Here is a 15,000-nt window from a genome sequence, read left to right on the forward strand (position 1 = left end):
CAAGGGAAGTAAATCATTTGTTTTGGTGAGAAACGTGAATCGAAAGAGGTAAATGTTGTGATGGAAGGGTCTTCTATTCTTGAACAACAAATGACTTATCAGAGGGTACTTGTCCACCTGAAACACGCAACTCGAGATACTCGACCAGTTTTGGCCAAATTTACACAGGTATCTCATTCTCGCATTTCCTTGTTTGCAACCGAACTCACATCGTTTTTTATTATTTTTGTTCTTTTTGTGCGGCGGAATCGTTAATTTGACGGACCAAATGCTTGGCGGCAATTCGTCCGGCTTCACGTCTGAGGCTAAAATCCCACCGAGGTCGGCTTTCTCTTTCGTCCTTTCGGAATCGATATAAGGTACCGCCCTTCTCTCCCAAAATGTCAGGCCTTGTACCTTGAGTGGAAAGAATTATTATTTTCCTGTTTATATTTTTCGTTTATCGAATTTATCAACACTTCAATAATAATAAACATAATAATAATAATAATAATAATAATAATAATAATAATAATAAGTCTTTAAATAGTCGAAACATTGAACATGACAGGTGTTGTACTTTCACCTTGTTTAGCCTAAGGTCGCCGGTTAACAAAGGAAATTATCTGAGCTGCAATTTGACAAAATTTAAATGTATTCTTATTTTCAAAGATTGTCCTGTAATAAATTCCTTGACCGTTTTAATATCAACACGACTGAAATTGCCCCTGGTTCTCTTTTATTCCATTTTAAAGTGATCTAAATTAAATCTTGTATCAAAATGTCAATTTATGTTCCAAACACCGGTTTAATAATGACAAAGTTTATTGAATTCTTCGGTGTTTTTTTTTCCTTCTTAAAATTAAATGAGATGGAGACAGTGTGTGTTTTAGAAGAAATATCGTAACAAAAACATAAAATGATTGAAATTAAACTTTCAGCAAAATTTCATGTTAATTTTATATCCGAAGCACCAATTTCTCTAGATTCTTCTTTATTTCCCAAATTAACTGAAACAAAGACAGTTAATTAAACAGAATATGATAACAAAAGGGCCAGCCTCTGTTCTGCTATACTTTTTCCTGCCGCCGAAGAAAGGAACCGGTTTCGGTCAGGATCAAAACATAAACACTATCGACGAAATGTTTTATTTTTATTTTTTTTAACTGAGGGCTGTTTTTTTTTTTTGTTTTGTTTTTTGTTCTAATAAAATGCTGGATGTTGTTCTATAGCCTCAAGTCAGCCTTGATTTAGCAGACATATGGGTACTGCTTAAATACAGAGGCCCCTTAACGGTACTACTTTAGTACAAAGGTCCCGACGCATCTACGGAACGGTATAGAGGGGAGGTAATCTAGTTCGGTAGATTAAAAAAAAAAAAGTCATGGTATATTCTCAGCCTGACGAGCAGCAGAGCCAGGGCTGGTAGCTGACAACACCAAGCTGTTGCTGGAGGTGTCACAGCATGTGAGTGGGGTCTGGTTTCAGGCAAGCTTAGCTGTAAAAACTGTAATCGTGGGAGCAGGGTAGGCTTTTGAAAATATTTCAAGAAATCAAGTGACAGTATGTTTCTAAAGTAATATTACAGATTTGTTAGAGAAAGTTTTGTGTTGAAGCTCATAGGATGGACTGGAGAACAAAAATTAAATTCCAGAGTTAGACAATGGAAAACCACCAGTGTGAACCACTAAGAGACCCTCTATGTCTGGTTCCCAACCATTTTTTTTTCTTCATCTATGGACCCCCTTGAATTCTTATTCTACTCATGGGTGGGCGCAGTAAATTAAACCCACTTTTCTTCTTCAAAAACACACTCTGATACGAATGGATACTGGAATCAACATAATTAGGCTGATAATGGATTCAACTTGTAATGTGGAGACATGGTTTTTACTGATATGTCTGTTGAGAGTAGCATCTTGAAGTGTATGATAGAGAAATAAAAACCAAAGAAGGGATGCTATGCTTCAGTCTTAAAAAAGTGCTAATCCCGCAGTGAATTAAAATTACTTTTTATGTGGTTGAAATGATCAATAATAAAAAAATATTTGAAAGTATATGTTGATAAAAATATATTAAAACTAGAATCTTGAAGAATTTTTTTGACAGTGTTGAGTTTAATAGTTGCTTTTTTTTTAGTAAATCACATAATCATAATTGATAAGCAGCTTTCTTCATCTAATATTTATAAAAGATGGGGTTTAGACATTTTTATGTTTTACTTAGATTATTATTGACAACCTTTTGAAGATAAATTTTCTGATGTTTTCTCTTTGAAAATGTGATTCTATTTGATGGCTAGAACATGTTTAATTCTTCACATGTAATAATCTTAGAAATAATCTCTATTTTACAGTGTATTGTGGATTATTTTGGTGCCACCCATCTTCAAACTCCTGTTTATGCATGCATGAAGAATAATTCTTTTATAATCAGCAATGAAACTTTGGATGACAGTCACAGCCAGCCAGTATTTATTAAAGTAAGACCTTGGTTTATACGTTGTCATCATCATCATCATCATCTGAACCTGTGGCTTTCTGTCTCAAAGAACAATGAGGCAAAATTCATTAGACTGGAATATGTTTTGTGGATTTAATTTTATTTAAAGCCCATCTCTTTAACTATCAGCAAATTTTGGGAAAAAAAACCTACTGAATTTCTTTATCTGCATATGTAATTACCAAAGAAATTTTGATCAAAAATATCAGTTACGCACTGGGGTTGATGTAATCAACTTAATCCCTTTGTCTGTCCTTGTTTGTCCCCTCTATGTTTAGCCCCTTGTGGGCAATAAAGAAATAAGAAACATTGGCACGCCGGGCGAAATGCTTAGTGGTATTTTGTCTGTCCTTACGTTCTGAGTTCAAATTCTGCTGAGGTTGACTTTGCCTTTTAACCTTTCAGGGTCGATAAATTAAGCACCAGTTGCATACTGGGGTTAGGGTTAGGCCCCCTCTCCCAAAATTTCAGGCCTTGTGCCTAGAGTAGGAAAGAATATTTCTTTCTTGTTGGCGGCAGAGTTGGTACTTGTCATTATAAGCATCACTGAGGTTAATCTTTATAAATGATAGCTTGTTTCTAATGTTGAAACATTCGCTGAACTCATTTCAATATTTCCAGCATCCATCCTTCTGTCCGATATTGAACCTAACCTCAGACCTTGATGCAGCAACCAAAAGCAGAGGAATTGATGTTGGAGTTGCCGTTCTTCTTGAAAGTTCCGACCACAAATTATTGCTGTCCAGAAGAGCAAATCACTTGCGTATATTTCCTGGTATCTGGGTACCACCAGGTAAATTGTTTCTCTTTCTTTTCACCATTAGATAACTCTTTTACTACTGTTATTCTACTACCCTCCACTACACCTCATATTCTTGCAGCTTGTAGTCAACTTATTCCTCCTTCAAAATTGCTGGTTTTGTGCCAGAATGTGAAACCAATGTACTTTGTAATACATTGACATGTGATTTAATAGCATTGCTAACACAGAAGAACACAGTGTTGACTTATAAAAGCATTCAATATACTTTGTAGAATTTTATGATTGTATAATGAAATATGGTGTCCCTGATGGTGGATTCTAATACTTTAAATCCAGGTTTGTCCCTGTTAACAGGGGTGGCCAGATCTACCTCACTCTTATAAAAACTGCTCTCACACCATCTGGCCCAGTTTTGGGTGTCTTGCTTCTTCAAGCCAACCCTCTCAATATCCTCCTCCACCTCCACTCACAAGGGTTTAGTCAGCTTGAAGCTGTAGTAGAAGACATTTGCCCCATGTGCAACACACTGGGACTGAACCCGGAGCCATGTGGTTGGAAAGCAAACTGCTTACCACACAGCCACGTGTGCATTGCTTCACTATGTAAACCCATTGTTTGGGCCTTGTTAACACACTGCTCTAGTTTGGTGACACATTATTCATTGTTTCAGTAACTTAATACAATCTTTCATTAGAATAAAACTATTTATTTTGTCTGAAACTTTATGAAATCTCTGAAGATTTACCACAAAAAAAATAAAAAAGAAGAGGCAAAAAGAAAGAAAGAAAATTTAGATTCTGTTTTTTTTTTTTTTGATTGAAACATTTCTATTTTTGCAGGTGGTCATATAGAAGCAAATGAAATGGTAAGTTGCCTTCAACCCTTTACCATTCAGACTTTGTCTCATGTATTCCGTGTTTTTTTTTTTTCACATTGTTTTGAATTAATCCTGCATTTTGTTGCAGCTTTGAGCTTTCAATGATGTGATTGATTGATTTTTAGAATGATATTGCAGGGTATGTGTGAGTAGCCAGCTATGGCCAGTTTGAGTATAAAACAGGTGGAATATTTGGGCCCTGGATATGGCTGGTTTAAATGCTCAAGGGTTAAAGAAACTAAATTAAAAAACAAAACAAAACCCTGAGATAAACCCCAGTTATTTCATATGGATACGCAACAGGACATCTTTCAATCCATGTTAGAATTAAGATACACACATCACAAAAAAAAAAAAAATGCAAACCCAAAAGTATTCTAAAATATTATAACATAAACCCATACATCCTCTAATATATAAAAAAAAGGTTATAATTAGTCCACATCATTTTTGAAGGACCTCAGGGCAAGTTTTTTGGTTTCTCTAGTATATATATTCCTTCCCTGGATAGGAAGCCAGTCCATCACAGGGTTCCTCACTTTTGCTAGCTGAGTGGACTGAGCAGTGTGAAATGAAGTGTTTTGCTCAAGAACACAATGTGTCGCCCGGTCTAGGAATCGAAACCACAATCTTATGATTGTAAAACCAACGCCCTAACCACTAAGCCATGCACCTCTACATGTAAAAAAGACAAATAATGCAGCTATAGATATTGTTAATCTAAGCACTTCCCTTAATATACAGGGTAGGAAAATTTTAGAAATTTTTCTACCAGTGGCCTGGCATGTATAAAATAGTCAATAGACAATATATTTTTCATATAAAAATTAGTGTGCATTTAAACACAAAAGAGGTGACCTGGTTGGACTTTGACCGTTCCTTCTAGCTTGTAAAGTCGCCTCTTTTCTGTTTAAATGTGCACTAATCTTTTTATATATATATCGTTCAAAATAAAAGATAAATGTATTGTCAATTCAGCATTGATGTAGCCATTTGTACTACTAGGGGCAATTCAGTAAGTGTTTACAGTTACATTTGTTTATGTGTTGAATTTATTTTAAATGATTTTTTCTTTAGATCACTGATGCTGGTGTTAGAGAGTTCTTTGAAGAGACTGGTTTCAAAATAAATCCAGGACAATGTGAAGATGAGAAATTAAACCTTATCACACTTTGGGAAGTGAGTTGAATTAATATCTACAGTAATTATTTTTTTTTTTAAATTGTTTCAATTGTTGGACTGCGACCATGCTGAAGCATTGCCTTGAAAAACGGTATTGGAGAAGGGTATTGAGTGCTAACCTTCCTTCTTTAAGGCATAACCCTCCCCAATGCTTCCAGAATTTATTAAAGTTTTAGGTTGTTTTAGAAATTATTGCTAAGTCCATACTTGGGCAGTACCAGCAACTTAAAGTGTCCATTTTCTTTAATTTCAGTCTGTCTATCCAGCAAAGTTGACCTATGGAAACCCTAAAAGACACCATGTGGTTGCATATTTACATGGGAAACTAAAGAGCATGACATCAAGCGAAGCAGAGAACCATCTTCAGATAGAACCTAATGAAGTCGATGCATGTGCATGGTTTAACAGACAGCAGATTGCTTCTATTGTAAGATCAGATGAAGAAGGATTTAACTCCAGTGAGCAACAGAATTCTTTGGACCCAGACTCTCATTTCAGGTTAATCACAATAGAATCCTTTACATTACTCTTGATTTGTTTTATACAAGGAATATATTGTTTTATCAATATTGTTTAATTTTGTCAGCCCGAAGCTATAGTAGAAGACACTTGCCCGAGGTGCCACACAGTGGAACTGAAGCCGGAACCATGTGGTTGGGAAGCAAGCTTCTTACCACACAGCCACTCACACACATACATATATATCTTTTCCTTTTTTTTTTTCTTGTCTTTCAGAGCTCACATATTGAATGAGAATAAAGAAATGGTCACAACTGAACTCCCGTTGCTTCCTCTTCTGCAACTTGCCGACAAACATAGTGATTGCTCTCCAGGCAGGGTCAGCACTGGCACCAAATTTGCTTTGCAACAATGGTTGAAAATATCGAAATAACACTGAACTGACAAAATAATTTTTATTTATGATTTAATCTAATTAAAACAAAACCAGACAATTTTAAATTGCCATCACAGCCCATATTTCACTGCTACAGCTGTTTGCAGCTAAAACTGAAATTATTTGCCACTATAAGACATTTCCAGAAGATAGAATTTCCAAGAAAGAGTTCTCTATGTCAAAAAAACTAAGTTTTCTCAATTTTCTCTTGCTTTCTGGTTTGCTAATGTTTTGTGAAAAGTGAAAAAGAAAAAAAAAACACATGTTCAATGAATTTCGTTATGACTAATTATTTCCATCTTAATAAAATGTCTCACTTCATAAAATATTTAATTAATAAATCACAGGTTGTGTCAAGATGATGATTTCTAAAAAAGAATGAAATAGTGCTACACATGATTATCACTGATTAGAAATTTTAAGAACTTTGTTAGTAAATACGCAAAACAAACTAAATATAGGAATTCTGTGCATCTTCTTCCTTAGAATTCTTTAATTTCAAATTCAAAATTCTAGGCTCATCAAATATTGAGAAATGGTTATTTCCCTTGTAAAGCTGCTGTCACTAAGGCAACTTATTTGGGAACTAAAACTTAGCCATTCAGTAAATAGAGTTTGATATAAGACTGACAAAAATCCTTAAAGCCGATGCTCCAGAATGGCTGCAGACAGATAAAAACATGAAACAAGAATAAAAATAAAAGAATACTTTTAATAATTTTTTTTGTATTTTTTTATTATTTTCATTTTAAAATTCTTTCAACTATAGTTCGAACTTAAGAACAACCAGGAATTTGTGCCACAAAGTTGCAGGCCTTAATTTTGGGATCATATCCAGTTTTGGGTCCACAGCGTTCATGGAAGGTTAAACCGAAGGAACATTGGTAGTAGAATGTACAATCTTTGGGGTCAACATACAAACCATCGCTTTTTCCCTCGCAGAAATGTGTTGCTGTAATAAGAAATAATATTTGAAGAAATGTGGTTACTTCTATCAGTATATCATGGAACTGTAACATCATCACCTCTTCTACATTATATTACCATTTCTATACCCCATTGTACTTCCACACGTGTCAACATAGTTCCACCATACTGTATTAGAGGTACAACACCAACTTTCTTATTAGTGATGGCCAGGAAACTCAATCTGCACCTATTTTTGAGTAAGGACTTCGAATTTTCACAGCCTCCAGACTAGTTTGCTAGTAACTTGCATAATACGATATTAGTAAACTTTTTGTACAGGTATGTACAGGTACCTGTGTTTCATTTAAGTAAATTTAATATTCGTTTAATTTAGAGTGTGTTGAGCATGGTGACCATCCCTGGTTCAGAAAAATCTGGAATGGCTCTGGATCCAAAGGTTCTGGAAAATCTTATGTTGTATTTATACCACACCTCCTACATCTGCTCGTTACACTCTACTATCACATCAACTATACTACCTTGTACTGGTACACCTACACTACATCATACTCTCACACCACCTACTATACACTATCAGTCACACACCACTGCAATATCACACATATATTGGTGTGCTGTCATGTCTACAGTATCATACTATGACATAAACCTCAATCTAGCCAGACAACCACACAATACTTTGCTACTGTGGACCACCACCTCACACTGCACTATCTCACAGCACTATACTGCCACACAACACTGTACTATAGTCAACCTCAATACTACACTATCCCACAATGCTGCATTGCAACAGAATAGTACATGAACACTATAAGACCACTAATGATACTTACATCCTCCTTTGCCAGGGGTGACGGGTCTTGAAGTACTTGGTTTATTTGTCACCACTTTACCCCCAATTGTGCATCTGAAACTAGGGTCAGGATCACACAGTCCTTTGTTTTGGTTCCACAATCCAACTTTACATTTCTCTATAAATGATCGACCATTGACACAAAAGACATATTCGGTGCAACTCTTTGGATGGGAATAAGTTCCATCTGGTTTACCCTGGCACAGGACATCGTCTTTCTTTGGAGGAAGGGTAATGACGGCTGCAAAGCAGAATGGTAAAAATGGGAGATTGAAGGAATGAAAAGAATACAAGAGTTTAACAATTGGAAGTAAAGGTCGTATGTCTTAAAGTTTTTAAACTGACTTACTTTTTGGTGTGGTTTTGACCCTGGATAAAGCAAAAGAAAACAAAAAAATTATAAAATAAATTCGGCTCTTTTATTTTCTTTCAAATAATACTGGACATTCTCTTCATCCTTGAAACAAAACAGTTTAAGAAGTCTACTGATGCTAGAATCTACATCATGGTTATATCTTGATGTGATTCTGTACGAAGTACAAATGATACTATTTATAGCATACAAACCTGTAGACAATCTTCACAAACTTATAAAATTGGATACTTTTTTCATATTTCAAGAGGTGCATAATGTTGTCCAAAGGAGAAAAAAAAACAGTCAGCAATGTATATACAATGTCTGTGTGTGTGTATATACGTATTCTTTTATTCTTTCTTTTATTTGTTTCAGTCATTTGACTGCGGCCATGCTGGAGCACCGCCTTTAGTTGAACAAATCAATCTCGGGACTTACTCTTTCACCTGAACAAATTCTAACTGATCCATGCCAGCATGGGAAAACGGAGTATTAAATGGCAATGACAATAATGGTTTTCCTGGAACGGACATTATAGCATTGAGAGGCCATACTTACGGGGCTGTGTGAGGTGGGACAACGATTTTGTCTCCTAATGCTCTGACTATGGATTTCATCAAAGGGTATTTCTCTCCTCCACACTGACCATTAAAGTCATCAAGGGGTAGAGCCCAGACAGCAATGCCTCCAAATCCATTTGCCTTGATCCAATTAACCTGAAAATCACAAAAGAAAACATATTTGAAGAGGACAAAAAAAAAAAAAAGAATTATGGTGGAAACGATCCATTAAAAATGTGAAGGAAGCCTGTGACATGCTTTGTTAAATACGACAGAGGTAATTTCACTTTCCATTGAGTGTGAGTCAATATTATACTCCATTGAGTGTGACAGACAATGAAAGGATCCATAACGTGTGACAGAGATAACAAAAGGACCCATGGAGTGTAACACAGCTAAGGATATACTTCATGAAGTGTGGCAGCTAATGCTACATTGAATGTGACTGAGATAAAAGGATTCATGGAGTGCGACAGAGCAAATTGCATACTCAATGGAGTGTGACAGAGCTAATAAATACACTCTGCTGACTATGACAGCTAATGTTTCACTCTACTGAGTGTGAAAGGTAATAAGAAACTTCAATGAGTGTGACTAAGCTAATGGCACACGCAGAACTGTTGACACTCCACTGAGTGTGAGAGAGTGGAGTGAACTAAATCACTGTAAAATGGTTCACCTTGCTCAAGAACACATTGCATCGACTGATTCGAGAATTGAACCCACGAACTAGCGATGATGTGGTTAATATAACACTCTAACCATTAGGCCACGAACCTTCACCCGATAATCTCACCACCAAACTAGAATAAGTATTATGGCAAATATGATTGACTAAAATCCGTAACGGCATTGCTCCAGCTTGGCCGCTGCAGTTCAGTGACTGAAACTGGAAAGACAATGGAAGAATCTTCATGGTAGACATTTTCTTTCATTTCACCAGAGTCGATGTATTTAGTACCAGTGTTGTACTGGGGTCGATTCTATCATCTCTTTGTCACTTCTGTTGATGTGTGTAATCACATAAATAAAAAAAAAGATGCAACAAAAAGGGATAGAAACCAGGTTAAAAAGTACCTTAATAGTTAAACTCTTTGGGTTATCGTATCCAACCCATTGGTTGCCCTTCACAACATATGGAACTTCCTGGTCTTTGATCCAAGACACCTTACCTCCAGTTGCTATCATTTTACAGATCTAAAATAAAAAAATTTTAAAAAAAACAGACAAAATAAAAGACAACTGTTCGATGATGACACCAAATATGGTGTGTTAATTGTTACAACATTTTACACGAAAGTGTTTCTTTTTTTTTAATGAAGATCAACATTGATCAGGAGGAGGTGTGAAACGTTTTAACCCCGCCCATTTGTCGTCGTTGATTCGACGCTGACATATTTGACATCAGACGTTTTTTTGTTTCTTTCGCTTCTGTACCCCCCACCCCAAATCTTCCGTAATATTCCAGTAGCCCAATTAACTTTGACCACGTAAAAAACACCCACTACACTCTCAGGGTGGTTGGCGTTAGGAAGGGCATCCAGCCGTAGAAACCTTTCCAAATCAGATCGGAACCTGGTGCAGCCTCCCAGCTTATCAGTTTTCAATCAAACCGTCCAACCCATGCCAGCATGGGAAGCGGACGTTACATGATGATGATGATGGTAATATATATATATATAATGATATATATGTGTAATATAGATGGCTGTTTTAGATTTCATGAAACTACTTACCTCATAGTAAGACAGGAATCCGCCTTCTCTGGTAAAAGGTCCTTTATTGGAAGCTCCTTTGGCGGGATCACCGGGATTGCTTTGTGCTGGGTTGCTAAGTGTAAAGCCACGTCCATAAAGGGCCAAGCCCACATTTAATATACTTTTGGGGGCGCCTTTCTTTACCCAGTAGTTCGCTGCCCATTCCTGTTAGTTCCAATAATAATAATAATAATAATAATAATAATAATAATGTTTTCTTTATTAACCATTAAAGGTTGACAAAATTACGAGGGTGGTAAGTGACCATACAATACGGGTACAATACGGGTACAATACGGGTACAATACGGGTTTACATAAAAGCCTTTAAACAGTAAAATAACAGAAACAAAGAAACGGAGGGACGAATGGCAAAGTTGGCCTCGGTGAGATTTGAACTCGGAACGTGTAGAGCTGCAACAAATACTCCTGTGTCTAATTACTGACTCACCTGTGAATCTTAACGTCCATGCACCTGTATGTCTCTCATCATTCAGTTACCTGAATGACCCGTCTTGCAGGCCGCGCGCATTATCCACTCAGTTGTGAACCAGCATTCACTCACCTGCATCTCTCACAATCCAATCGTCCGTATATCTTAACATTCACCTGTTACATGTACACCTTTACATTTAATTAACTTCTGACAAATTACCAATAAACCATTTACAATTATAAAATTTTAACGTACCACATTAAGGTGTCTTTGCAGCCCCTTTTCGTCGCTCCTCACGTGAAGTGGACTGTTGTGTCCTGTAAACTTTTCCCAGGCTCCGTGAAGATCGTATGTCATAATTGTGATGAAATCGAAGTACCTGAATCAAACGATGACAGATCAATCAGTTCCATCAGATAATTAGAGTTCGCATTCCAAGGATGCTAATACGAATTCTTGAACTTGGAACCGTGATTCTCTTTACACTCACTGCTATTTCTATTATCAAACCTTGTTAATTAAGACTTCTTAATTAGGTAGAGTTAAATATCTTGCCCAATGTTTACATTTCAAGGTTACTATACGAATTCTTGATACAGATAACTCAACCACAAAAACTGAGGAAAGGCAAACGAAAATTTTGACGTAAAAAAACGGCGTTTAGAACCCAGTTAAATACGACAGAGGCCGACTATGGGAAAGGAAGAAGGTGAAGATGGTGCCAACCATTGTTGGTTCTTTGAGGACAGTATCAGAAGTCATCAAAAAGAATATAAAGGAAAGGAGAATGGAGTGGTCAGAAGAACATGGTACCGCAGGTTGCAGATAGCAAGTCTGCTACGCATGTAAGACACCAGAACTTCCAACAGAAAATGAGTTAAAATAGTAATAATAATAATAATAATAATAATAATAATGAAGATGTCGTACTTGGAAATCTCTGGAATGTCATAGCCAGTGTCTATTTTGTCTTGTCCAGCGGAGACAGCACAAGCCAACAAAAGTCTCTCGTTGCCAGTTGATTTCGCTTCAGCTTCGAACGCCAGTTTCGTTTCCTGAAGATAAAAAAAACATATCGCGTTTAAATTCTGTTACTCGTTTCAGTCATTAAACTGCGTCCATGCTGGAGCACAGTGGCGTATGGTGGTTGTTGTCATTGGGTGTGTTGCCCCCAAAATGTTCGTAAAATGACGTAAAATTTCTATAACCTCATCGTACAGTAGTGAACAGCTGGTTCCGTCGTACATCTCCAGCGTTAGAAGCTGGACAAATGCAAGAAATAATAATAATAATAATAATCCTTTCTACACTGGGCACAAGGCCTGAAATTTTGGGGAGGGTATATATATATATAGAGAGAGATAGAGATAGATAGATAGATAGATAGATAGATAGATAGATAGATAGATAGGTAGATAGACTTTATTATAGGTGAGACAAGCCCTGTGTATTTGAGTCTGAAGCATTACTGCTTGGAGACAAAAGGTATGTTATATAAATCTGCCGAAGTATTGTTTCAACGGCAAGATGTATATACATGTGTAAGTGTGTGTGGGGGGGGGGATGTCAAAGCGCATGGGTTAATGGTAAAGGGTTTCCGATTCAAGATCGTAAAGTTATTGGTTCAGTTCCTGAACTGTTTTGTGTTTGGACAATGCACTTCATTTCTTGTCGCTCCCGTCCACTCATTTGTGAATGAGTGGGCCATCCGATGCTGGCGAAGCTCTCTCTCTCTCTCTCTCTCTCTCTCTCTCTCTCTCTCTCTCTCTCTCTCTCTCTCTCCCTCCCTCTCTCTCTCTCTCTTACTCACTCACCCTCTCTCTAACGCTTACACCTAGATGTGGGGGGGGAGACAATATCTTTGTCTTCTCGCAACTACATGAGGACCTAAAACAATGGTGCAGTGTGAAAGTTACACTCACTGGTGAGTAATTCTACTGTGTGTATGTGTGTGTGTGTGTGTGTGTGTGTATACACATACATGTATATATATATATACATATATATTCACACACACACACACACATGCATGCATACACACCCAGAAACACACACGCACACATCTTCATTCTTCCGTGCCAGCCTTACCAGCACAAACCAACTGTGGAAATCTAAATATTTTCTCAGTCACTCGATCCCCTGCAAGAAATAGCAGCGAAACCCTCTTGCAATATCCTGCATATTGATTGATTTCTCCGATTTTAAGAAATGCATCGAATATACATACCCTTACGAGTGCTGAAAACCTGTTTTTGTCTTCAGGAGGACTGCCACGGTTGGCTGGATACTCCCAGTCAAGATCTAAACCGTCAAAGCCTCTCTTTCTCATCCAAGTTATGGCATGATCGATAAAAGATTTTCTGTTGGCAGCATTAGCAACCATCGCAGTAAAGGGAGCCGATGCCATGTTCCAGCCACCCACCGAGATCAAGATCTTCACAGACGGGTTCAGTTTTCTCATGGCCATTGTCCTTTCGTACCTTGATTAAGAAAGAAATAGAAATGCATGTAATTTTGTATATCTTACTCAGCGAGGATACATTGTAGAAAGCTGCAAAACTGCGGTGTTTGACTCGAGAAAGCATCTCGTCTAAACATACAATGCTAAAAATCCACTGAAATACAAACGTGTCCCGCTGCGATGGTGGAATTGTTAACTCTAGATCTCTGCTTCCTTGAGCGTCACGAATAGCGTCACGACTAGCAACTTGACGCTTAGATGCACTTAGCATCTACTGAGGTCAAATAGATTTAATTAATTGAGTTTCATGCTTGTTGTGAAGCTCTTATGATAAGCATAACAATTCATTTTTATTGCGAAATTGTGAAATTGTTTTAAACGTATTCGAGGAGTGCTGAAAAGTTCCTGGCTTTGGATAAAAGAAAATTCAGGAGAATCAGTTAATTATGATTTTATTCAACATATTCCCTTCTCAGATTCACACACTTATTGCAGAGGTCCTTCAGTTTCTTCTAAGCCCTGTAAAAGAACTTGGAAGGTTGGGCCTCCAACCAGGCCTTTCGTGATACTCTAAAAGCCAGGAACTTTTTAGCACCACCCCCCTCGTACGCTAAACTATCGTCAGCGTAAAATGCGTTGGTTATATATAACTTTCTTGTAACACACACACACACACACACACACACACACACACACACACACATGATATGTAAACAAGTTGGCTTTGTAGTAATAGTTCATACTACGATAGGCAAAAGAAAAAAATGTCTCTGATATATATACACATATATAGACATACATTCCCTTCATCCATGGCTCAGATTCATCGTTCCATTCGAAAGCGTGGAGGTGGTTTCCGTTCAGTTTGGCAAAAGCATAACAGATGTGCGTACACAGTGTTGGGTCGATACTCTCAGGGAAATATTTGCCGCCAGCTGGTCTGTACTGCGACCAGTTGGTATGGTAGCAAACTCGACGGTAAGCCTCTGCAACGAAATTATAAAATTTAGTGGACAAGTACATAGATATGAGTTTGATCGATCGATCTGTTTATAGATATGTGTAAGACTAGTACATACATATAGCAATGCTGTTACCAGTCCAAATATGTTTGATGCACGTTCGAACGGGGGAACAAGCTACTCACTGCATCTTGTTACAGAGAATGTATCTCGCTTGTTGACAAATGATGTGTATCCACCTAGATCAGTTCGCAGTGCCATCTACCTAGATTGTGAGATAGATGCTCGCAGGTCGGGAACAGGGCTCAAAATACGAGGGTTTCAGACATTCACGTGTCGTACGAATATAGAAGTGTTTACTATTTATAGTGGAGTTGCGATATTGAGGATTTGCGGTTAGATCTGCAATTTCCTTTTTATCCGGCAGGGATGAAGAGAGTGTTTCGTCGTGAACAGAGTAGAGGGACGTTGGAGAAGACCCCAAAA

The 15,000-nt window shown here is 37.3% G+C and overlaps 2 protein-coding genes across 4 annotated transcripts in view; one reads left to right on the forward strand and one right to left on the reverse strand.

Annotated features, from left to right (window-relative positions):
- The window catches only part of LOC106870764 (m7GpppN-mRNA hydrolase NUDT17), a 36,286-nt gene extending 29,367 nt beyond the window's left edge, over positions 1–6,919 (forward strand). For 2 of the 3 annotated variants that reach the window (XM_089342354.1, XM_089342355.1), the window contains 6 exons: positions 2,336–2,461; positions 3,103–3,274; positions 4,084–4,109; positions 5,199–5,300; positions 5,557–5,801; positions 6,039–6,919. In XM_089342354.1, coding sequence (XP_089198480.1) covers positions 2,336–2,461; positions 3,103–3,274; positions 4,084–4,109; positions 5,199–5,300; positions 5,557–5,801; positions 6,039–6,195 — 828 coding nt within the window. In that variant the 3' untranslated portion in view covers positions 6,196–6,919. Of the gene's footprint in view, positions 169–2,335; positions 2,462–3,102; positions 3,275–4,083; positions 4,110–5,198; positions 5,301–5,556; positions 5,802–6,038 lie in introns of all 3 variants that reach the window. The other variant, XM_014916960.3, reaches the window with a different exon arrangement.
- Positions 6,593–15,000, reverse strand: part of LOC149131040 (chitotriosidase-1-like) — a 12,331-nt gene continuing 3,923 nt past the window's right edge. The window contains exons 3-12 of the mRNA XM_089342353.1: positions 14,352–14,538; positions 13,319–13,571; positions 12,022–12,146; positions 11,347–11,470; positions 10,636–10,821; positions 9,977–10,096; positions 8,898–9,055; positions 8,334–8,353; positions 7,965–8,225; positions 6,593–7,150 (exon numbers count right to left, since the gene is read on the reverse strand). Coding sequence (XP_089198479.1) covers positions 6,975–7,150; positions 7,965–8,225; positions 8,334–8,353; positions 8,898–9,055; positions 9,977–10,096; positions 10,636–10,821; positions 11,347–11,470; positions 12,022–12,146; positions 13,319–13,571; positions 14,352–14,538 — 1,610 coding nt within the window. The 3' untranslated portion in view covers positions 6,593–6,974. The remainder of the gene's footprint in view (positions 7,151–7,964; positions 8,226–8,333; positions 8,354–8,897; positions 9,056–9,976; positions 10,097–10,635; positions 10,822–11,346; positions 11,471–12,021; positions 12,147–13,318; positions 13,572–14,351; positions 14,539–15,000) is intronic.

The sequence above is a fragment of the Octopus bimaculoides genome, chromosome 25 (genome assembly GCF_046866305.1).
Source record: "Octopus bimaculoides isolate indiv1 chromosome 25, ASM4686630v1, whole genome shotgun sequence".
NCBI classification, from domain to species: domain Eukaryota; kingdom Metazoa; phylum Mollusca; class Cephalopoda; order Octopoda; family Octopodidae; genus Octopus; species Octopus bimaculoides.